The sequence below is a fragment of the Corvus moneduloides genome, chromosome Z (genome assembly GCF_009650955.1).
Source record: "Corvus moneduloides isolate bCorMon1 chromosome Z, bCorMon1.pri, whole genome shotgun sequence".
Classification (NCBI taxonomy): domain Eukaryota; kingdom Metazoa; phylum Chordata; class Aves; order Passeriformes; family Corvidae; genus Corvus; species Corvus moneduloides.
In genome coordinates, this window is record NC_045511.1 from 17,128,618 (window position 1) to 17,152,692 (window position 24,075).

At 46.0% G+C, this 24,075-nt stretch overlaps 2 protein-coding genes across 5 annotated transcripts in view; one reads left to right on the plus strand and one right to left on the minus strand.

Moving 5' to 3' along the window:
• The first annotated feature begins 236 nt into the window (after window positions 1-236).
• On the plus strand, window positions 237-13,661 carry LOC116437565 (aquaporin-7-like). Of its 2 annotated transcripts, none has more exons than XM_032095328.1 (7): window positions 237-565; window positions 4,284-4,409; window positions 7,954-8,080; window positions 9,940-10,077; window positions 10,826-10,944; window positions 12,292-12,509; window positions 13,312-13,661. In XM_032095328.1, exons 1-7 carry the CDS (start codon window positions 380-382, stop codon window positions 13,469-13,471), a joined length of 1,074 nt encoding a protein of 357 aa, XP_031951219.1. In that variant the 5' UTR covers window positions 237-379; the 3' UTR covers window positions 13,472-13,661. The 2 variants fall into 2 exon arrangements, with proteins under 2 accessions (XP_031951219.1, XP_031951220.1); XM_032095329.1 differs by having other exon boundaries at window positions 7,954-8,005.
• The window catches only part of TPGS2 (tubulin polyglutamylase complex subunit 2), a 29,548-nt gene continuing 12,495 nt past the window's right edge, over window positions 7,023-24,075 (minus strand). For 2 of the 3 annotated variants that reach the window (XM_032095332.1, XM_032095330.1), the window contains 5 exons: window positions 23,785-23,872; window positions 22,279-22,410; window positions 20,028-20,141; window positions 18,230-18,390; window positions 13,697-16,632 (listed from right to left, as the gene is read on the minus strand). In XM_032095332.1, the coding sequence (XP_031951223.1) occupies window positions 16,405-16,632; window positions 18,230-18,390; window positions 20,028-20,141; window positions 22,279-22,410; window positions 23,785-23,872 (723 nt within the window). In that variant the 3' untranslated portion in view covers window positions 13,697-16,404. Of the gene's footprint in view, window positions 9,238-13,696; window positions 16,633-18,229; window positions 18,391-20,027; window positions 20,142-22,278; window positions 22,411-23,784; window positions 23,873-24,075 lie in introns of those variants that run through there. The other variant, XM_032095331.1, reaches the window with a different exon arrangement.

Here is a 24,075-nt window from a genome sequence, read left to right on the forward strand (position 1 = left end):
TCTCTGTTAAATATTTGTGGGTGGGGGAGACTCTCCAAGGCTTTTCACAGGTCAAAGCTGGTGGGTGCCTCAAAAACCATTACTCTTTTCTCCATATAAGAATGACTTCATTCTGTCTGATTAAGTCAGACAAGGGCAGGAGGAGTGTGGCCCAGCATGGGGTGGATGGGTTCCTGGTGACCAGGAGGGTTCCACTCTGTTGCCCAACAATGAGGCCAGGGCCACCCCTGGCAACCCTGTCACACAGAGCCCTGCTCTGCCCCTAAAGACAAACAAAGTCAAGTAATTCTGCTCCTGCCAGCAGCATCACCTCATGGTTTACCTCCATCTGAGCAGCCCTGTAGTTGTAGCAGCCCGGTAGCTGTAGCAGCCTGGGGCAATGCAGCACCATGCCCAAGGCAGGACCCCACCAATGAACCGCCACATCCCTCCGCATGTCGCTCCACCTCCCTCTTACGTCCCTTCACGTCATCCTTCTGGCCAGTATGACTGGAGCAAGCCTGATCATCCTTCTGGCCAGTATGACTGGAGCAAGCCTGATCACATGGAAGAGCAGCATGTGCAGGTGATGAACCTTTGGCTGGCTTCAGGGCAAGGGACAATGGGTGAGCTGAAAGGCTGTGGAGGCTGTTATCCTGGGAATGGAGAGCAAAGACATCTGGTCAGAGACAGGTGGGGTGGGTGAGACTTGCTTGGTGCCTGCCATCCATAAAGAGGAGAAGGAGCAGACCATGAATGTGGAATGTCAGACTACAGGGAGCGGGTGTTCCAGGGTATGTCAAACAGGGTCTGCCCTGGACAGCGAAGGTCATACCAGTGCTGTTATGATCTCTCTGGCTAGGTCTTGTGTCCTGAAGGGCACTGGAGATATTTTGGTGCTGTGTTCATTTGGTCCGATTGAGGAACAAGCTGTTCTCGCCTGTGGTGAGCAGCTCCTCTGCTCAGCTGTCTGCTCGTGCTCTTGGCCTCTGGGGAGAAAACGCTCCACCAGCAGGGCTGAAACAAATGGAGTGGCAATGTTCCACCTGCTGATTAGCCCAATAAATAGATAAATGGGCTCCTGGGTGCAGAGGAAGCATGTGCACTGTCAAACAGAGTCAGAGAAATTATTCCTTGCAGAATGCCCTGGGGTGCCTGGGTATTTGTTCTTCGCAGGGCTGCTCTGGCAGGACCTAGGGGCATTGTTCTCCTGGTTCTTCATTACCATGGTTATCAACACCAGGACTGTTAGTGGGTGCCAAAACTTTTGTGTTTTGTGCCAAAACTTTCCTTTCCAAACTGAGACGTTTGTGACTAGTGCTGAAAGCACACCTGTCTTGAGGGGGAAAGTGGGTTTTGTTTAGCAGGTGGCTGCTTAATGTGCAGTGGAAAACATGGCAAAATCATCATAGGGCCAATGTTGAGTGAAGTCTCAACCTGTGAGGGAATCAAGGCAAACATTGGGAGGTGGTGTGGAGCTAAGCATGAGCAGCCAATGCTCTTCTAACAAACCTCATAGGAACACTTCAGGTGATAGCACCTGCAAGAAATAAGTTAACTCATGACTGTGACAGGCTAATGCTGCACATGGACAAATGGCTTTGAGAATTTGGCCTAAAATTAGAGGAAAGTGTCTAATCTTCAGAGCAGCAAATTCTGGTAACAGGGTCCAACAGGAGGAGTTGGGCAACAATTGTCTACCACTACAATGGAGAGTGGCCAGGTCACCAAAGGGCAGATGTGGTGTGGCTGCCTGTGTCAGTAGGGGACTGTATTTAGTGACCCCAGAGATCCTTGTCAGCCCTGCGGGTAAGTGAAACCGAGCAAGTACGAGCAGGTTGCTGTTGGGAAACCAGCAGATATTCGCAATCCAGCCCTTAGCTGACTCACATGGCTCTCACTTGCTCAAGATCACCACGTCTGGATGCAGGGAGAAGGGGCAGTCCAGCCCACCTGGCGGTCATGGGGGTGCATGGTGGAGCCTTCACTCCATGTCCCTGTGCAAACACCAGAGGGAAAGTGCCAGTATCTAGCATGACTCACAGGTCAGGCCTCGGATGCTTATTTTAGGTGGGGAAGAATTGCCCTTTGGAGCTGCCTGTTTTTCTCTGCTGATTATAAACTCAGGCACAGGCTCACACACTTTGGGTTTGTGTACTCGCAGAGCAGAGGTGCTCTGGTGCACATGACCCACGGAAAGGTGATGGTTTTGTTATTGTTACACTCCTTGAACACCAGCAAGTCTAAAAATGGCCAGCAGAACCCCAGAATTAAAGGATTCTCACATTTTCAGCAGCCAACAGAGGAGTCCTTCTGAACACCTTAAAGGGAGAAATTAATGTCTCAGTGCCATCTTGTGGAATGACCTGTATGAGAGGACAAGCTCCTAGAAGCATGCTGGAGTTTTACAGAATTTGGTGGTAATATTGGAAATTATGCCACAAATACCATCACCAAACCAAAGATTTCTATTGCAAACTGGGATTGCATTTTTCCCTGAGAAGACTGCAAGTCTATGGGAATCCGGTGTTCCCAGAAAGTACCTATCCATTTTTCAGCCCGAATCAGAATATTGAGATGCCTAGAATTAATGCCTGAATGCAGGAGACAAAGCCCATCAGATACACAGCAGCTTCACTGTTTGCCCACAGGGAAGGAATCCACTTGGAAGGCTCCCTGAGATCTAGGAGTGAAAAACAAAGTTGTAGGTCCAGTTGTGGGTGTTACCGACTCACTGATACCTTGCCCATCTGAGAAAGGCTGTGCGATCTCCTGTATGTGGCGATGCAAGGATCTCAGGTGACATGTAAAGTCAACCGGAAATCACCATGTGCAGAAGAAACTTGAGGGTCTTGTCACCACCCCAACCTGGTGCTCCAGGACCCATGTTTGTGCTCCACCAATAAACATTTGCATGGCAGAGAACAAAGTGACCTAGAAAGGTTTATTCTGTGCCACAGCATAGCTTGCAGACCCACAGGACAAAAACCTTCCCACCTGGAAATATGCTGTAGAAACACCCTGCGAGCAACATGATTATCATCCATCATAATTAAATGATCCTTAGCATCAGAGACAGGGCAGCAATTTACTGCATATTTAGCCAGGCGTTCACTGAGGTCAGTAGCTAATCTGTCACTGGAGGAGGGATTACCCCAGTCCATAAGACTCTCCCTGCCACAAGACATACAATCATCTGTGGAGAAGAGAGGAGAATCAGCTTCCCAGGTTCTTCCATACAGCTACTGAGTGCCCTGTGGGTGAAAGAAAAGCTCATGAACTTTTGCCACGCAGTAGAGAAGAGGAAGGCAAGGCTAGGGGCAGCATGAGCAGAGCACCATGTCCCCATTGGGGCAGCTGCTGATGCTTCTGCAGAGCTGTCCCCTCCAGGGCAACAGAGAAGCTGCAGCAAGTTGAGAGGAAGGTGAAGAAAACCAGCAAAGAACCAGAAAATGCTCAAGGGAAAAGGTCTTGAGTGTTCAGTGGATATAAGTTTTTCCATGATTATTCAAAGGTGCTAAAACCTTTTCATTGTGGAGAGATAAGAGCACCTGGTGAGCAGGGAGATAGACAGAGGGAATCCAGAGATGGAGGAGGAATCAGGGCAGCAATGGTTCTGCTCTGGCAGCCAGGTGAGAGGGAAGGTCTCTTGAGACCATTGCTGAGGTTGGCTTCTCCTTGCCCTACATGAGAGGACAGATGGGGTGGCTGGTAGAAAGGCTCTTTGCGAGTGTGACGGCATCTGCAGACACAGGTGCATTCAACAAGAGCAAATATTTGACCTGAAACAATGCATTGTGCTCCTCCCAGCTGCAGACAGCAGAGCACACCAGCTCCAGGCAGAGCATCCTCACTGCAGAAGAGGCATCCAAATAGTCCTGCACAGGCAAACGGTCCCAATCCCACCTGTTTAAAAAAACTGGCATCAAACCACCAGTCAATGGGTTACAATGCAGAGCCCAAATTCCTGTTCAGTTCCTACAGAAAAGGTTAAGGAGAAAGACAGGCTTTAGGAGCATATCAAGGCTACTGACAGCTCCACTGTTCTGGGGTTAGGCTGCTCCTGAGCAGAGGGACAGTATCACCAATGCCCTCATGACAGAAATATTGCACTCCCACCATACAGCTTTTATAGGATGACATATGGGGGGGGAGGGAAGCGGGGAAAGACTTTGAAGCTAGCTGCTGCTTTATTGGCTTGTTCATGGTTAACCAAAGGAGAGAAGGTGTCTGGGGGTGAAGAGAGGGTGCCAAGTTTCAAAGGGTAACTTGGCTCAGCGCAATGAAGTGTGCTGTCACAACAGGAGCAGCGAGTCAGCTTTATGGAGGTGGGGAGGACAATGTTGGAGAAGACTAAGAAGGCGATCAAGATTCGTAACTGTACCATGAGGGAGCTGCTGGCAGAAGCACTAGGAACATTCATCCTTATGGTAAGGAGGAGTCTGTGCGTGTGTGTGTGTGTGCAACCAATTAAGGCAGCAATTTGTAAGGTCAGTGGTTTCCTACCACATCCTCGGGATTGCTCAGTGGTTGGTTGCTACTGCTCACCCCTCTGCTTTGGTGGGATGGCAGTTTCCTGGCAGGCAGACCATGTGCCAAAAAACCTTCTGGAGCACAAAAGTAATGCAGGGAAAGGGAGGTGAGCGCTGGGAGAGAATGAAGTAGGTGAATCATTTCAGTTGGGAAAGACCTTTAAGATTTCAACAATTAACTCAGCACTGTCAAGGCCACTGACTAAAGCATTTCCCTAAGTGCCACATCTACATGTCTTTTAGACACCTCCAAGGTGTTATATGTATGTAATATCTGTAAAAGCCACCACTTCCCTGGGCAGCCTGTTCCAATGCTTGACAACCCTGTTGGTGAACAGATTTTTCCTCAAATCTAATCCTCCCCTGGCACAATTTGAGGCCATTTCCTTCTGTCCTGTCACTTGTTACTTGGGAGAAGAGGCCACCCCTCCCCTCGCTACACCCTCCTGTCAGGGAGCTGGAGAGAGTGATCAGGACCTCCCTAAGCCTCCTTTTCTCCCGGCTGAAAATCCCCAGCTCCTGCAGCTGCTCCTTATCAAACTTGTACTCCTGACCCTTCCCCAGCTCCACTGCCCTTCTCTGGACATGTTGCTCTTTCAGTTTTCTTCTAGGAGAAAATTGAGGAAGCGTTTGGGAATGAAGTCAAAGATCAGTGTCTAAAATGATTGTGCCACACCCCCTGAAAGATCCCAGAGAGTGAATTGAGGCTTTTCTTCCTGCTGTGCCAGAGGTGCGGTGTAGCTGGGGAGCAGACCCTGGAAAGCAGACCCTGACTCTTCTATCACTGTCAACTGTGAAATGAAAACAGCATTCATCCATCTTCCTCTCGGGTTTGCCAGGGTAATGAACTTTCCAGAGAAATTCTCCAAAACCACAACCCAGCATTAGGAAATATAATTACAGGGTGTGAAGCATGCCAGGATTTCACTTTTGATTTTCTTGCTGCCAGTTGAATAGTGCTTATGTAAATCATACATAAACTGCCCCTGTGCTTATGTAAATCATACATAAACGGCCCCCTTGCCTGAGGGATCTGTTCACAAAGAAATAATTAAGTGGGTTGGAGCTCCCGGGCTGCTTCAGAAGTGTTTGGGTAGAGGACTAGGAAGGTTTTGCAGTCAAGATTGATCCCTGGTGGGGGTGAAGTACCCACTGAGACCAGAGACTTTGATTGTTGGATCAACATGGCAGAATGAGATCCTCCCTCTGAGAAGGCAGAGTTGTCTGTGCCAACTTGCTACAGCTGGACTTAGCCTCTGCTGAGACTGGACAGAGGCTGGCATGCAAAGGCTGGGCATAACCCAAATAACTTGTACTTGGAGGTTAACAGAGGAGGAAGTTAAGACTTGTGTTAGCATAGGGACCTTCTGACACAGCTTTCTGTACCAAGAAAGGTGCTCATTTCCAAGGGCAACAACTGCCTATGCAGAGCACGGTTGCTTTTTATCTCATCATTTTGCACATTTAGCTCTTCGAATTACACTCCCAGGTAGTTTTGCACCCATAGTAAGTCAGAGTACAGACATCTGTGACTCGTCTGCAGCAGCTTAGCAAACCATTTTGCTTTTTTCATTCTCTGTTATTTGGTGGTAGAAGTTCCTAGGTGACGAAGGACAACTTCAGGGTTGTCCTGCCAGGGACGCAGTATGAGGTGGAGACTTTACTCTGCACTCTGACAGTTCAAGGCAGATTTTGCAGCCTGCAGCTCACATTGGCTCTTCCATCACTGATCCATGAGAGGGAAGAGAGAAAAGGAGGGCACTGCACATGGGCTGAAGACAGGAAGCATCCAGCATCAGAACAAAGCATACAGCACCCAACTCTTCAGCAGCGCCTTGGCCCTCAGTGCAACAGGCAATGTGCTGGATGCATCTCCAGGATGCCTGAATGGCTGTTATTTGGACCACAACACTCACCCCAGGGCCTCTCAGTTTAATGGACAGGCAGCATTGGTAAGAGGAACCCGGCAGCAGGACTAAGCAGCACAAGGACTAGGGAAGAAGGAATTAAAATAAACGATGTTTTGGGACTGTGAGGATGCAGGAAAAGACCAGAGGTTTGGATCTGTGCTGAAAAACAGATTCTGTGGCCTATCATGTGTTTTTTTTCAGGATAATGCTGTTTATGCTCAGTCATGTCTCCTGCCCTGCACTGCTCTCTCTGCACATGTGTGCTCTCCTGCAATACCTGCGCCTTACACATTTGTTGTCTCTTGGGTCTGGCTTTGGAAAAATCAGAGATGCATATACAGAATTTGTGTAATTTGCAGATGTTAGGGGGACATCACAAACTGTTTCTGGGGGCTTTTGCTGAGGCAGACTGAGAAGGGCTCACACTGTGGGGGCTGTAGCTTTGCGCAGAGCACAGAGTGTGGTCTGTGTCTACAAGAGAGATAAGAAGAGCAGCATCTCTGGAGAACAGGGGATTTGGGTGATGTCTATAAGCAATGAAGGGAAGCAGACACATGAGATAAAATTTGGATGCAGGCAGAGTAGCCAGAAAAGATCACAGTTAAACAGTACAAGCCAAAGCAGAAGTTTATATGCTGGAGAACATACTGACTTTCTTGTCTTGAAAGACATGTCACCTTGGATAAACATCAGTGCAGTCCAAGTAACAGGATAAACTTTCCAAATCCTCAGTGGTTTTTTAGGCAGAAACCTGAAGAGATGCCTTGTCCTTCTCCAGACTTTGGTGTAAGAGCACGCAAAGAACTGATTTTTCCACTCTTACCACATCAAAAGCATGAAATAGAATTCCCTCTTTCAGGACAGAGCAATGCCTTGAATATATGTTTTCCTGCTGGAGAGTGTTTACTTTTAGTTTTTTTCTCTGATTCTCCTTTAGTCACTAAAAAAACATTGAAACTTTGGCTGTTTCCAAACTGAAAATATATGTGTTTAATGGAAAAGTTAAACCAGAATTTCCTTTCTTTCGCTGAAATGTTACCAAAATTAGTGCAGAGTTTTGCAAACAGCTGTACGCTGCCTAAACTACATTTTTAGTCAATAAATTGCACACCAGGAAAAGAAGGACAGTAAGAATTTGCACTCCCTCCTTCCATCTGTCTTGGATGTTGTCTCCTGGTGGTCCACAGTGATGCTCCTCTGGTTCATGTCCCTGGTTTCAGGCTGAGGCATCTGCAGTGTGGCTGTGTGAATGACCCCCATGGAGCCCCAGCTCTTGGTGTGAGTGTTTGGGGTTTGTATCCCCATACCCAACCATAATGAGAGTGCCTAGTTTGGTTTGATGGGCACCAGTCTCAGACATCACTTCAACTTTTGCAGGGCGAGGTTGTTCTTTGTCTTCAGACCGTGGTCACCTTAGAGACTTCCTGTGTTTTGGAGCTCATTATTTTTGCAGAAAAAATAGCAAAGAAGCTCAGTCTACCACAGCAACAAGAACACTTTTAACACTCTTTTCTCTCTTTCTTTTTACACAGGTTTTTGGCTTGTCCTCTGTGGCACAAGTGGTATTGGGAAAAGGAAACACTGGTCAGTATCTGAGCATCAATATGGCATTTGGCATTGGTGTTACCATGGGCATCTATGCGGCTAGAGGAGTATCTGGTGAGCAGCACACTCAGGCATGGGACATATCCATGTCCCATAAAGGCCACGTGCGTTGGGGACAGGAGGAATGGGGTGTGGAGGGGGGCAGTGCCTTCACAAAAAAAAAAAGCAGTCCTAGAACACCCAGGCAAGAAAAGCAGGAGAAGCCAGGCACGCCCAATATACCTTCAGAATACTGACCCCAAACTTGTGTTCTGAGCTGTGACAGGGCAAGTGGGATAGGGAGAGTTGAGGAGGTTTGGCCACCCCCTTCTGTTGTGGCCAGGAGAGCCAGGTTTCAGCAGCTCCCCCATTTGGCCCATGCCAGCATGGCCCAAGCAGACAGGGAGCTCCCAAAACGTGCTGCTGATATGACCCATGGAGAAGTAAATAATTTATTGCAAAGGAGAGCTTACTGCTGATGTTGCAAAAGGAATGGTATGCAAATTTTCTCCTTATCACACACACCCATGCACAGATGCCCCACATGAACGTGGGAAGTGGTGTTTTGGGGCCATGGGGTGGCATCCCCCACATGACAGGAGCATTACCTTTGCCTTCTGCAATTTCTGCATTCGTTTCCACCAGGAGAAGACATTAAGGGCTCTAATAGGCAGAAAATTAAAGCAACTCCTTGCTCTTGAACTGTTGGAGCAGACAGAGGTCCAAATTTGGGGCTGGCTTGGAAAGGAAAATTTTTCCATGTGAGCAGTTAGGAGCAGTCAGCTCTTGATTTTCTTGTCCTTTTTGGAGCTGGTGCAAACATCCTGGGGAAAGCAGACTGAGGAAAGCAGGACCTGCAGTCCCAAGTGACTTTTGAGAATGAGCTGATCTGTTGAGGAGAGAGGGCAGTGCAGAAGGGATCTCAGTTCAGTCGGCAATAGTATGGTTACAAAGCAAACTTCAGACCTTCCTGACATAGCAATTTGGCTTCATCTGTGTCACAAGATGCTTTTTGTGATCTCTGAAATGGCTGGCCATACTCACATAAGAGCAGAGGATCAAAGAAGGGATCTACCCCCATTCCAGTTATGGTTGTTGGACTGCAGCAGGTGGTACATGCACTTCACTCTGTCCTGCACTTTGATGAAATGATGGGTGTCTGCATCTTACCCCTTTTGGAGTAGAAGATGGTCATGAAGGCTGGAACATTTACTGGCCCCCAAAGTTTATACCTAGGCAGGAAAAAAAAATATTTCATTTAGACTCCTGGGGATAGGAGGCCTGAAGAACACATGCGGTTTGCACTGAGGGCACCAGACCCGGAACCATTTAGTTTTCAAAAGCACTATTGTGATGCCAACCTCCTTGACAGAAAGTGTTCCATCAAAACACAGGTCCTCATCTACCAGTAGCCACATAAAAAGTGCTGAGGTATGGGCTCTTTTTAAGCTCAGTAGGGAGAAGCCCCTTGAGAAACTTAGAGGGAAACTCATGCCATCCCAAGAGAGGTATGTCTGACAGGTGAGATGACCCACTCTCTGGGGGCAGCCTGTGGTCTACAGAATTTTTAGAAGACTAGCTAGGAGCTCTTTGACCTGCATGATTCAGCTGTTGAGAGAGAAAGGCTCATTTTGTGTCTGTGCTGGATTAAGACCCTGACCTGAGAGAGTCTTGCTGTTCTGGGTCAGTGTCTGGGTGATTACTGTGGGGCATGGGGCATAGAACCACAGAATATTTTGGGTTGGAAGAGACCTTTCAAGTTCATCCAGTCCAACTGCCCTGCAATGAGCAGGGACATCTTCAACTGCAGCAGGTTGCTCAGAGCCCTGTCCAACCTGGCCTTGACTGTTTCCAGGGATGGGGCATCCACCACGTCACATGTTCCAAAACAGCTGCACCAGTGTTGAGGCCTCTCTTTTTCTGTGATTTTGCAGGAGCTCATCTGAATGCTGCCATCACCATTACACAATGGGTTTTAGGAAACCTCTCCTGGACAAAGCTTGCAGCTTATATAACCGGCCAGTTCCTGGGCTCCTTTATGGCAGCAGCCACCGTCTTTGCCCTCTACTATGGTAGGGTCGTGTCTTTTATCACAGAGGTTGCTGTAGGTATAATTTCATTCAGCTCACACTCTTGTCAAAAATACGTCCTTTTACAGTACCTAGCATGATTTCTGGGTGAGGAGGGCAAGCTCCTGGCTTGTGGGACAGACTTCACAGCTCAAGTTCAGAGCAGGTCCCAGATATACCTCTGGGAAGGATACACAATTCCTGGAGAACACAGCTCCTTTTACTCAGGGCATTCCCACTTTCCAAAACCTGTCTTCAGCAGAAGGGCAGTAGCTGCATTTTGTCAGCATTTTGTTTCCAGGTCTGCAGGAGCTTTATTTACATGAACTACCATGTATTAGGTGCTGCTGGAGCTCTGGGGGGACTCTGCTGGTCTGTGGAACACAGGTTTGCAGCCATCAGGGGTTTTGAGCTGTGAGCAGAGGACCCACCACCCACTGTCTCTAGCATGTCTCAGTCTCTGAGGGGCAGAGGGTTGGAGGCCTCCACTGCCTGCAGACCATCCAGGCTACCCCAGGCTCCTGGAGCAGGGATAGGGAGCTGGTAGGTGTAAGGAAGCGACTGCAGATCAAAGTGTGTGGGTAACAGGTATTGGTGAGTTCATGCCCTGCGAGGAGTGTATCACCTCCATCACGTCTTCCATTGCCTCCCTTCTACCTGATGTCTGTGCTGGCTGCAACAGGTGGACTTGTGTGTGTGTGTCCTGTGGGATCAACACTGTGCTAACTTCCGTAATTCCCACTTCTCCTAGATGCTATTTACGACTACACCCAAGGAAACCTTACAGTGTCAGGACCAACTGCCACAGCGATGATCTTTTCCACTTACCCTGCTCCCAGTGTATCCTTGCAGGGAGCCTTCTTCACAGAGGTCAGTGGGAATGGCTGTGGTGTGCTAGGAGAAGGTGGGTAGTACAAGGTGCTGCTACAAGGCTGCTACAGGGTCCCCACAGCCCTACATACACAGACACAACCACAACCTCTTCCCCAAGGAGCCCAGCATCCAGGCAGGTGCCTGAAAGGCAAGATCCGAGGCATCTTGGTGGCGGGGCAAGCCTAAAGGGCTGGGCCTAAAGGGTAATACCTGAAGGCTGCTCCATAGCTTGGTCCAGGGCCTCTCCAGACACCTTCCCTGCATGCAGCACAAGCAGTGGGAAGTGAGAAGCTGAGCTGTATCACCAGCCATCTCCTCTGGGTTCTGGGCTGAATCCCTATTTGGATTCTACACCCAATCCATGCTCCTTGGCAGCTGTGCTGGGTGTCTCTCCCCAGCATGGAGAGCCTGGGACTGTCCCCACATGAGCACAGCCTGGATTGAACCTCTATGTTTGAACAGACCCACTGAGACTGTGCAGTGGATTCCCAGCTTACAGCACAGTGTCCAGATGCCCAGAAATAGGAAAGGGATGCTTCAGGGGATGTGGGGCACTGAGACACCAGGGAAGGAAGATTCACTTCCAATGCAAATCTGGAAGTCTATGATTTTGACTCTGAGCTGACAAAACTCCTGCCTGGGCATGATGAAAAGGATGGTGGGAATGGAAAACCCTAGAAGTGGGGAGTGGATCCCCTCAGCCTCCTGTGGACCAGGAAGTGTCCTTGATGCCCAAGAATGCAAATAAAAGTGACAATGCCTTGGCAAAAGCTGCAGTTTCTGGTTTTGCTGGTGTCTGTGCAAGCAAGGAAGATACAGGTGTCATCACCTCTATCAAAACTATGCTTCTTGATGTCCCAAGCACTGCAAATCTACAAATACCAGCTATGTAGTCACTGATGGGAAATTCAGTTTCCCAGGTGAGCATCTGGTATCTGCATACAGGCTGTATAAAACATCACTTCCTCTAGGGAGGATCAGGTTTGTCTCGTGAGCAGTTTGTTATGGCTCTGCTTCTATTCGACAGAATGTACTTAAAATAACCCATTTCCCTGACTTGAAAGATGGAGAGAGAGAACATTGCTGAGAAGTTTGTATCAGTCTTGGTGATGAGGCTTTTTGCTGAGAAAACCTCAGCAAAGGTGATGAGGTTTTTGCTGAGAGAATTTTCTTCAGTCCACCTGTGAGGAAGGAATAAGAGTTGGGTCCTTCCTGCCTTGACCAGACCATGAATCTCATCTCCTCTTTCATTCTGGGAAGTCTCTCCCTCTTTGCTGAGCAGGATCTTTCAGCCTTCCCCATTCTCTCTCCTGACCGGTTCTTCTCCCTTGTCTGTTCCTGCAGTTTACAGCAACAGTTATGCTGATCCTGGGCGTTCTAGTCATCCAGGATGAGAAAAACAACGCAGCCTTGAAAGGTGCTCAGCCCATGCTCTCGGGTATGCTGGTCCTGGGCATTGGTCTGGGAATGGGGCTGAACACAGGCTATGCCATAAACCCCTCCAGGGACTTGCCCCCCAGGATCTTCACGGCAATGGCTGGCTGGGGAATGGACGTCTTCACGTGAGTGACCTGTTCTGCTCTTACACTGCTCAGCTTGCCAGGGGGGAGATAAGCACAAGATTAAATGTGTCATGCAGCCTTTTTCTTTGGACCAAGTGATGATACCACTGCAAAGTGTGCCTAGAGGAGCCCTGTGCATTAGGTACACAAAATTTAGAGTACCCTAATTCTCCTGCACGGGATTCTGCGGCTTGGCACTCAGATACCTGTTTGGGCACCAAATTGTCTGCCTGTTCACTGGAGATCCAGCTGGTTTTTGCAGTGACCAGAGAGCCAGAATGCAGCTCACTGAATGCAGGTGCATTGCTCAACAGGTCTCCTAAATTTAGAGTCTGAATTTGGAGATGAAACCCTGCCTTCCTCTATCTAGTAAGATGGTGTCGGGCTTTTCTTACAGTGAGATCATTACCACAGTCTCCTGTCCTGGACACCCATTTTCCTTAAATTTCCAGAAAATGTATTTGAGAACTCCGTAGAGGAGTTGCAGATGTGATTGGAAACAGGGAGGCAAAATGCCTATATCTGTCTGAGAGTCCACTCATCAAGACCACACAGCCCATTTCTTTTGGACAAAAGAAACCTGCAGTGTGGAGCCACCTTTCCACACTGATGGGGAAAATGACCTTCCCTCCAGCAATCATGTGAGAGGACAGTGAATTTGTGTAAGCCAATTGTAGGCTTAGTGCCTGGAGTGGGACAGACTCCTCTGCTCACACAGCTCACTCCTGCCCCAGCACGATGTGGTGGCAGGGCAGTGGTTCCAGTCTGGCTCACCAGCTGCCTCCTCTGTGTTTCATTTCAGGGCTGACCATTCCTGGTGGTGGGTCCCAGTTGCAGCTCCAATTCTGGGATGTCTTGCTGGTGTTTTCATCTACAAAGCCTGCATTGGTTTTCACAACGAACCTGACCATGAAACTGAAAATAAGAAAGAAGAGGCAGGCACAGAGACTTCCAAACTGTGATGGCCACGTGCTTTGATGACACATGTGAAGGGCACATCTGTTTATCCACCATGAAGGTGGACAGACGAGGGACTAGATTTCAGTAAACCTACTCTGCTTAAATGGACAAACTTGGTATCTGAGATATTGGGCAGACCTGCACAGGGCTAGACCAGACTGTGACCTGAAGAAATTATTCAATCTCTCTGTATGAAAAAAAAAAATAAAAATAAGATAAACCAAAACTCAATCCACAAACAATCACTGTATTCTGAAGAAAAGCAAAGCAGAGCTACAAATCTCCAGATACATATATATTCATATAAATCAAAATACATGCATCAACAGTGGCAGGACCAACATGATTAATTTAATTAACACAGAAATTTTCATCTGAAATATACTTTGGTAAGAGGTAGATACTACAGTGATGGACCAGGGGCCTAGGCTTTCATTTGTGTATCTGTCACCCTAACAAACACCTAGTTTGGCAGAGCACAGAAGAGAGAAGAACAAGGACAGTCTAAAATAGAAACATGAACCTGTTGGGTTGTTTGGGTTTTTCTCATACTTTTGGTTTTTTTTGATCTGAACATTCAGGAAGCATTTGAAAAATTAGTAAACTAAACTACAGGGTCTCCTGAATCCTGCCACAGTTCTGCTGGAACATGCTGGCATCAAAGAACCATGTGTGTTACTGACACTCTTGACTTGAGCTACACCAACTACCACCACAGGAAAGAATTCGGACAACTTCTGTGACAGCGTCTCCAAAAACCTGAATACTCCCACCCCCCCAACACACTTTTTAAAAACTTTTTTTTCTACTCTGAATGCATGAGAAATGTAAGAGATTGCCCTGCTGCTGCAGGAATTCTGCTACCTCCATCTGAACGAGGAAGTGGGCCTGCAACAGCCTTACAGGTTTGAGGTGTCACTGGATTCAAAGCAGAACAGTATCAGAAGCTGCCTGTTCCCAGGAGGGTGACAAGAGTCAACTTTTCTAGAAAGTGCTTAAGCAAGTATGGTATGTATGTCAAGCACATAACTGCAGTTCCAGGGCTGGGTGCCATGAATAAACACAGAGATCTCCAAGAGCAGGAAGTGACAGAACATCTCTACTGCACAGAATTCCAGGGCATTTACTGGCTTTAATGATCATTCCCATCCCAATATTAAAAGGGTAACTGATGGGTTGCTATGGTATGGGGTGGGGTTGGGTGGGAGGTACTGACATGTGTGCTTTCTCATTAGAGCTGACTATATCAGTGGAGCAGCTACAACAGACCTTCACCTATCTCAAGATGCACATGGGCTTGAGAGGCTGCATTAGAGCATTTCTTGTCATCTGAGGGTGGCAGAGAGTGGCTGCCAGGCAGTGCAGCAACTGCATTTGAATGTAGGCCCTGGGCAGTGCTGGAAGCCAGCAAAATACGCCTGAGCAGGGGCTGCTGGCTGCAGAGATTTTGTACAGTGACTGCAGGACAGAAGTGGAACAGCTGTCACACAGGTCAGTCTTTTGGCCTGTGTGAAATAAACTGGGAATTTCTGAGTAGCTCAAGAGGGATTAGCTAAAAGCACTGTAACCCATCCCTTCTCAGTGAAAGATTCTCCACTGCATTAAAGAAACACCCCGAACAATCTGTCCGGCACACTGCTCTTGCCACACATCCTTTGCATCCCACGAGTTCCCAAAGCATCTTCAAATACCCAATCACTCTGAAGGAAAATATTCAAATATTTATTAAAATACTATTAAGCATTTACAGCATAGCTTCATCTTTCTGAAGGCCATACAAATACTCATGAAAGCCTCACAACATCTCTGTGAGGTAGGCTTGTCTTGTGTAATTATGTGGTCATTTCAAAAATTAAAGATGATGCTGTTTAAATAGTTAATGCTTATTTGAGAACAGTGATTTTGATTTCTGTATTTAGGCACAAAGTATGTTGGGTGCTACCATGATTCCAGCATATTTGGAAGACAGAATAGCATAGAAAAGTAATGGAAATAATCAGCTGTAACTGAAAACCAGCAGTGAACGGGTTAAAGTGCAGTTCTAACCTGAAAACGTACAGTATAGAAAACAGCATCAGGGGCTTCTAAGACTGTAGGATCTCAGTGGCCCCTGGTGAGATCCTGCCTAACTGAAGAGTGTCAAAGGCTGTTTCAATGGCCAGCTTTGCAATGAATGTGTGACAAACCAAGGGGTCCTCCTGGCTGATGGGACCCAACACTATTGACTCTCTGCTCAGCAGTTCCCACAAAAGGGAGGCAACAAGGGATCTTGCAGCTTCTGGCTTCACGATTATTGCAAATCATGTCACCATATGAAAAGATACAGCACAAAGGCCAAAAAGTGGTCTGGGCTGCAGAGCAAGTGGCTAGGCAAATGCAGAGACATAGAAGTCCCAAGTCCCATTTTACCATGAATCTCAGAGCAGAAGCTGGAAGGAGCACAGGGAACTGCACAGTTTGATTCTATCTGGAGTGAAAGCTACTTCTCTGTCCAGTGGGTTCCAGCCTGCTCCCACAGCATGCAAGATCAGGACAGTTTTCTTTCAAAGGACATGGCAGAAATACCTTCACACCCTCTACTTCAGCATGGGTCTGTTAAAGTTACTGTGAATTACATTTGCTTTCATTTCACTGCTGCAGTTGTACAGGAACAGAAGCTTCCTTATGGAGCAGTGACATCAAAGGTTTCTTCATGTCCTCGGAAAAGTATGTGCTGCAAATAGCAGAAGGGAATAAAATCGATGTCTCGAGTTTTTTTTTAAGAGTCTCCAGGAACTACATCCACATGGCTGCTATATTTCATGCAAGTGCTGCAATGTGTTTTCCATGGGCGCATCTATTCATGCACAAGGAACTTGGTCTGAACCACTGAGACTCTGCAGCAGAAAACATCAAAGCTTATTGCAAATGTTGTCCAGGGTCAGATCTGGCGGGCTCACTTCCTTGAAGAATTCCCAGCTAGTGAGGATGTCTTGGCAGAGGTCATGCTCGTGTGACTCTTTTGGGAGCCTGGTGGCTGTGAAGGTGGTTTCTTCTTGAGCACTGGAGTTTTGTTCTTGCTTTTAAACACTTTATTGGGGTCCAGCTTGTTCACAAAAGAATCAGCTTCTTCAGTCAGGAGTGCTGTGTTGATGGTTATGGGTTTATACATGTTAAACCATTGCTGAAAGGCAGGATGGTGGGGAACACAAGTTAAATTCAAACTGCAGTGAGACAATTCCACCTTGCTCCCCATCTTCCCCAAGACATGATTTTAATCCTATGCCACTTATGAGTTTGCAGTTTACAGGACTTGGAAGAGTGCTTGTGATAAGGATACACAAGGCATGGCTACAGCCCCAGTCCTGGAACTGCATTCCAGACAGGGAAGAGGAGAACCAGACACAACCCTAACACCACCTTTCCTGCAGTGTAACTCCTATCAGGAGCGATTCCTGATTTAAACCACAGGAGAAAAAGCAAAAGGATGGGATGAAACTAAACCACATTTATTTAGATTCAGATAAGCACAAAAGATTAAAAACCCTTGGAATTTAAATGTACTTATAAACTGAAAACCAACTAGTTGAATTTCTCAAAATGTAACCTTCCTCCCTCTCTTCACACATAAAATAACGAATATTTTTAACTCTTTACAGAAAAAATTTTGTGTTTGTTTGTCTTACTCTTTCTGCTTCTATCTAGAAGTAATTACAATGACTTGGGTTTTTTTTGTATCATTTCTCCATTGACAAAGTCAGGAAATAATGGAGTAGGAGTTATGGTATTCCAAATCAAAGTGAAACCATCAGCAAAATGTTGAACAAGATGAACAGAACATCAATACTGAAATGTAGATAGCAATCTACTAACATACGGCTTAGTGGAAAACAGCTTTAATATACCCCCTTGAAAACCTTTAAAAATGATAATGGCTAACAAAGTAGGAGGATTTTAACCAACAGGGGCTGCACATGTTTAGGGAATAGACAAATGATTCCTCTTAAGGTTTGCAAGTATACTGAACATAATAAAATACTTATAGCAGGTAAGTTGCAGAAAAGCAGAGCACAGTGCACGTACACAGCCTTGACTGATACAGTACAGTGCAGTGTAACAGGGAAGGCATCAGGAATGAAAAGAACCAAATTCTAGAGCCACTATTTGATGGGAAGTCAGGAGTGATTTTAGTAATTCTGATGTGCACACAGGACCAGGGAAAGCCATGCTGGTAAGAGAGCTGTCATGTCTGGGTGAAGTGCAGGACACTCACTGATTCCCAACAGGCCTTGCCGAGGTGCACTGACACTGTGCTGTGTTCAGTAGGATCATCAGCTCCATTGCCTGACCTCTCACAGCCTGGAGGCAGGGATAAGGCTGAAGGCCCAGTCAAACAGAAAAAGAGCAGAAGCCTCTAATAGCAGGATTTTGGCATGGCAGAATAGTATTTTTAGTAATAAGTGACTGGAATGGTCATAAGGCTTTATGTAGACGTCTTCTGTAACTACCTTTAGGACTTTAAATTGACCTTTTCTGGGCATAATTTTTATCAAGGCCCAACTGCCTTGAGAAAAGCAGGATTAACACAGTATTAGTGAATTCAAATTACTGTGAAGCAAATGACTGTTGTTAACAAGTCACAGGGAAAAATCTTGTGATCCCTTCCATAGGTCACCAGGAAGGTCCCCTTGAACCTAGACACTGCTTGCCAAAAGGTGGGAAGATGTTTTTCCAGCCTATACTTATGCAAAATATTGACAAGCTGGACGCTGCTGTCCTACCTTGGCCTGGGGGCTGACTCCATAGCTGGTGAAGGCGTACTGCCACTGTGGGAGACCCAGGTGGGTGATGAGCAGGCGGTAGTAAGCTGTGAAGGTTTTGGTGAGGAAATGCCAATACAGAGCCCTGTCCAGGAACCAGATCTCTGTGTCTGGGGAGACCACTAGAATAAAACAAGCACAAATTACACTGTTGCTTTGCAGTGATAAGATTAACCCCTGGCCACTGTCAGGTGGGAGACACAACATATCAGAATGGCTGTTTTACGTACATCCAGGGTTGCCCCAGCCCAGGTACAGAATCCAGCACTTGTCTTTGTCAAACTTCATATGGTTGGTGGTTGCACAGCTCTCTAATTTGTTGAGGTCTCTTTGCAGGGCCTTTGAGGGAGATATCAGCTCCTCCCAATTTAGAATAATGGACAAATTTAATATCCATTACAGTCCTGTGTCCAAGTTGTTTATAAAGACACTGCAGAGCACTGGGCCCAAGATGGAGTCCTGCAGAACCCCACCAGTGACCAGCTGTCAGCCTGATGTGACCCCATTTACTATAACCCTTTGTGCCTTACCCATCAGCCAATGTTCACCCATGGCATGAGGTATTTGTCTAGCTGTGTGCTGGACAATGAATACAATGCTGTTCCTTCACAACCTGGGAGTGACACGCTACATGGAACATTCTTGGACATCAGCAACTTTGGAGTATATGTTCAAAGTACAATTATGGCAAACATTTATCTGCCCCACAAAGTAAAAAGCAACTAACTCTATTGTCAGTCATCTGGATTACTGAATAGAGTCCAGAGTCTGGAAGTCATGGGAGTGTGTGCTGCCAACAAAAACACATTTTGCAAAATCTTTCTACAGTGATCAAATACTTCTCTGGTGGTGACATCCTTTGTAGCATAAAAAGAAGTTATTTTCTTGGGAGAGTGAGATGCTGAACACTGTCCTTTAAACAGACTGCCCCTGTGTTGACATTGACACCTGTAACCAATGCTCCCTTTCCTTGCCCAGGTTATCCATGCGCTGAAATCACTAACACTGGAAGGCAAGAGGACAAGAACTTCCTGCCATGGCATTTGCAGTCACACCCAATGAAAGATAACAACCCAAGATTTTTCTTAAGAACCTGTATATTGCAAGTGCAAAGCCTGCACAGTAAACACACATACATCTAGTGACCTGTGCACTGTGTCAGATGACAACTATTTTATGAGTGCCTTGGGTGTTTCACTAGTCACTCAACTGATAACAGTTATCTCTGTATCTGTCAGAAGAAACAGCTCAGCTCCCATTTCTCACCCTCCCATTAACCCTTCCTGCCACATTTTGACCTAGTTAGAGCCTGGAGGCTGTGCATCCATGCACAAGGTGGAATAACCAGTCTAATTCTGTCTCAGCTTTTTTTACCATCTACACTTTGTTTCTAAGCAGAGTTACACCCTTTCTCATCAAAATGTAATGGCTTTGTTCCGAGACATGCAAGCAACCAGAGACAGATTAGTGGAAGTCTGTATTAATTTCAACACAATTGTCTGTAGGTCACATATGAATACTCCCCTGCTTCTATGCATGCAGAAATCATAAGTTATAACTCAGACTCCAACATTAAAAGGAGTGAAAATGTTAGATCTAGCTAAGGTTTGACTCCTGACTTCCGTGGATACAGGACATCCCAGTAAAAGTTTCACCTACAAATTGCAAAGAAGATAGACATACAGGGTAACTCTCCACGTGTGGCCTCCAGATACAACCCACAACAAGAGATAGCTAACTTTACTTTCTTCAGTCTTACCTGGTTCAGCATGCTTATAAACAAGACAGACTTTCCCATTCCCATTGCATGGGTCTAATTCAAAGATAAGACTACGAGAATCAAAGTGCGGCTTCTCTGGTTTGTCTCCATTACCTGAAACCAAGGGAAAAAAATCATGAAACATGTCTGGAAACTGACTGTGACTCAGTTGCAAAGAGTCAATCTGTTTTATACTTATTAATAAATCAGCTGATGAAGAACTGAATCAAACCATTACATTTATACTTCTTGGAAATAATTAAGTTCCCTACGTTTAAAATAAAACGAAGGAAAAAAAAAAAGTGAGAAAAATATTCATTTCTGTTAGGAAAACAAACCACAGAGTCAAAATCAGATGGCTGAAAATAGTTCCTCCCTGGCATTAAGCTTCTAGTTCCTCCCTGGCATTAAGCAAGACAAGGTTTACAGATGTCGCTCCTGAGGTTTGTCTAATCTTTTCTTAAAGTCCTCTACTGTTAGAGAAGGCACAGTCTGTAGGCAAACAATCCAAATCCATCACTTATCACTTAGAAGTTTTCCTCATGGATCCAGAATCTTCCCTGCTACAACTGAAGCCCATTACTTCTGTTGTACATACCATTTGTTTTTTTGTCCTAATTTATTTTTTTCTAAGGAGGACAGGGAGAAAAAAATTATTCTTTTTCTCTTGGGCCAAGACATTAATGGAATTGCAGTCATATGTTTTTCTCCATACATTCCAGTGTGACATCAGCATCCTTCTCAACAACCATGTCTGACTCTTATTCAACCTGTGACCCTCAACCACCAATGAGCATTTCTACAAAATAATTTTGGGACTGTGTAGTTGCCAGTTCTTGCAGAATGCAATTTTGAAACCTAAAGCTGATGGGGAAGAAGTGGACATAAAAGCTGTACTCTTCAGAAGAATTTTCCATGAAAGTCAGGATGAGAACTTCTATGAGGTAATTTTTTCAGTGTACCTTATAAATGCATCAATGAAGGTTTAAGCCACTAAATAGAAGCAGAATTTGGTGCATTTCATTACAATGGCTAGAAGATCAGGAGCAGCCAAACTGGAATATGCAAAAATACTTTCAGCCACATTTAGAAGCTAGAAGAGCTTATAGAGATGCAGAGACAAGACTGAAATCAAATTGCATTCTTTTAAGAAATTGGTGTGACACCTGGCTGTGTTATTATTCTCTTGATTTTTCCAGCTGGACTGTAAGAGCTCTGACAAAATGAGTGGGCTTTTTTTTTTCTTTTTTATTTTCTCCAAATAGCAGCATTCCCAGCATTTTTAGGCAGCCTGGAACACACATTACCTCATAGTTACATGCATGTACCAGTTACTTTTCCAATTCCAGCTGTCTTTTCACTACCAAAACAAAACCCGTTATCTTTTGTTCATGTAACACCATAAGCACACAAAGACTTTGGAAGCTGAATCACTGGAGCAAGGCTCAGGTGAAAGTTTAAATAGGGAAGAGGCAGAACAGGAAGGCTGACAGGCTGTTAGAAGAGGATGCAAATAACACTAATCCCCATGACATTCACAGCATACAGATCTACCTGCCAAGGCTGTAGGGGACTACATAATAGATCTAGCCCAGGAGACAGGTAGTCACGGAATCACAGAATGGTTTGGCCTGGAAATGGACTTTGAAGATCATCTTGTTCCAACTGCCCTAACACGGAGAGGGACACCCTTCTCTAGACCAGGCTGCTAGACCAAGTAATTCCCATCTACCTGGAATGACCTTTTCTGTTGCTGTATTGTAGAATGGAAGGGACATTACAGATCATCTTGTTCTAATTCCCCTGCCATGGGGGATAGCTGAGGTGCTGAGAGAATTGGGTTTGTTCAGCCTGGAAAAGAGAAGGCTTCAGGGTGACTTAATTGTGGCCTTCCAGTATGTGGAAGGGAGCCTATAAGAAAGAAGGAGAGGGACTTTTTAAAAAGACACATAGTGACAGGACAAGGGGCAGTGGCTTCACACTGAGAGAGGGCAGATTTACATCAGATATTAGGAAATAATTCTTTACTGTGAGGGTCATGAGGCACTGGCACAGACTGCCCAGAAAAGTTGTGGATGTCCCAACCCTGGAAGTGTTCAAGGTTATGAACACTTGAATGTTGGATGGAGATCTGAGCAACGTGGTCTGGTGGAAGGTGTTTTGGCCCACGTATCTTGTGCTATATCCTAACATTAAAAGAACAAAAGGGACGAGGCAGAGCAGCTTTTCTAGCCTGTTAACAGTGCCTTACCTTCATCATCTGTGTCATCTTCAAGGTCAGCGAGAGTTGGAGCATTAGGCAGAGTGTACATAGAGGAACCCCCAAGCCGGCACAGCTTCGAGACACTGTTAATCACCATGGAGCCCAGGGGCATTGGGGTATCTGCAACAAGGCTGATCATTAATCACATCCAGTGTCAGGAAAGCATGGGAGGTATTTCTTTTCCTCCAGACATCAACCTCTATGGCGTGAAGAGATGGTTATACCCAGCAGACCTGGACACTTAAGTAAGACACTACAGGAGCAAAAATGAGGCTTTTTCAAACGCAGACTTGCACTTAGATGTGATACAACACCATCTCAGAGATGTAAAGGTATGAGAATTACACTGCTGGCCAAGACTGTGCTGCAGCTGTTAGCTCAGTCCTGTGAAAAATTAAAAATCCTGGCTACAGGATTTCAGCTACAGCCTCTTCCTCAAAGCTCTTTTCCCTGCTGCTGCCCTTCCTATCAGAAACCACCCCACACATGCACAGCTTACTGGGAAGCTTGTCCTCTTCTACTCTATGTACCTGCTTAGGGTACATCCTCTTGGTTGCCAGTTTCACAGAGGATTTTATCAATGCATCAACATGTGGGTGTTCCTGAAAGAACACTTGAGGACTTGTCACTTGTCCCTGTTTCTGAGGACTCAGACTGTTACCAGACATCAAGGCAGCAAGCACCCTGTTCAGCCATGTCCCAGTGTGATGGGACTCAGAAGGCACTGCTGGATGTTTGCTCAAATAAGACAGTTGTACCAGCAGCCTTGGTCTCTGCGCACTTGTGAGCCCTGAAAACAAGACTCTTTAGAGCTCACAACACAACAAATCCTGCTTGAAACATGACAGGAGTCACTGCAGGTGCTACAGCACTGATGTCAACTGTCTCTGAAATGTCATTTCCCCTCCTGAGGAAGACCCTGTATTTGACACCCATCTCCAGAAGTGAGCAGTGTCCACAGCCCTACTTGAGAACCCTGCCTGAAGGCAGTGACAGCCAGGATAACAGCAGCAGAGTGAACAAGCTACCTGATTTTTGCCAAACAAGGATGGAAAACGAAGCTTGGACTTTAACTGGTGGAAAGCAGAATCAGGCTCCAACATGTACCTATACATTTTAATGAGAAAGAAGCATTATCAGAGGGTGACTCTTCCTACCAATTTATCATGGGGTAATGAGCTACAGCTGTTTCTCTCTACGTGAACTACAGAGGGAGTTAAGGTATGAGGTTTAAATGACACACCTAAATCTGAGTGTCAACAGATGGTCAGTGTATTACAGAACAGTATTTATGTCATGAATAATTAGCTTCTTGCCAGTGTTCCGTGTATGCACCTCTTCTGTGGGAGCCCAGAACACACACGCAATAGATTTTGCCCTGAGAGATGTGTATCAATTGTGCAGAAAATAAGTTTGAAACTAAAGAGGTTCTGCAAAGGATGGACCGGCTGCAATGAATTGGTGTTGTCAGTGGAGAGGAACACGGGGACCCACCATCGGTCTTCACACTCCAGGTCATCTGGAAGCCATCAGTCATCAGATAGAAGTTCTTTAAATCCTCTGGTAATACACAGGAGTTTTTCTGCAAATCACAACCAAAGTGTTACGGGAAAATGCAAAACATGCCTCAAACCCTCAGAACAACTGAAAATTGGTACAGAAAAAAGTGCCACCAAGTTTTTTTCTTAACTCCAAGGTAACTCAAATCGGCTCAAATATCTCAGTCTAAAGCCTTGAGAGAGAACTGCATATTTCTTGGGACTCTATTAGTCTTAACAAAGGTAG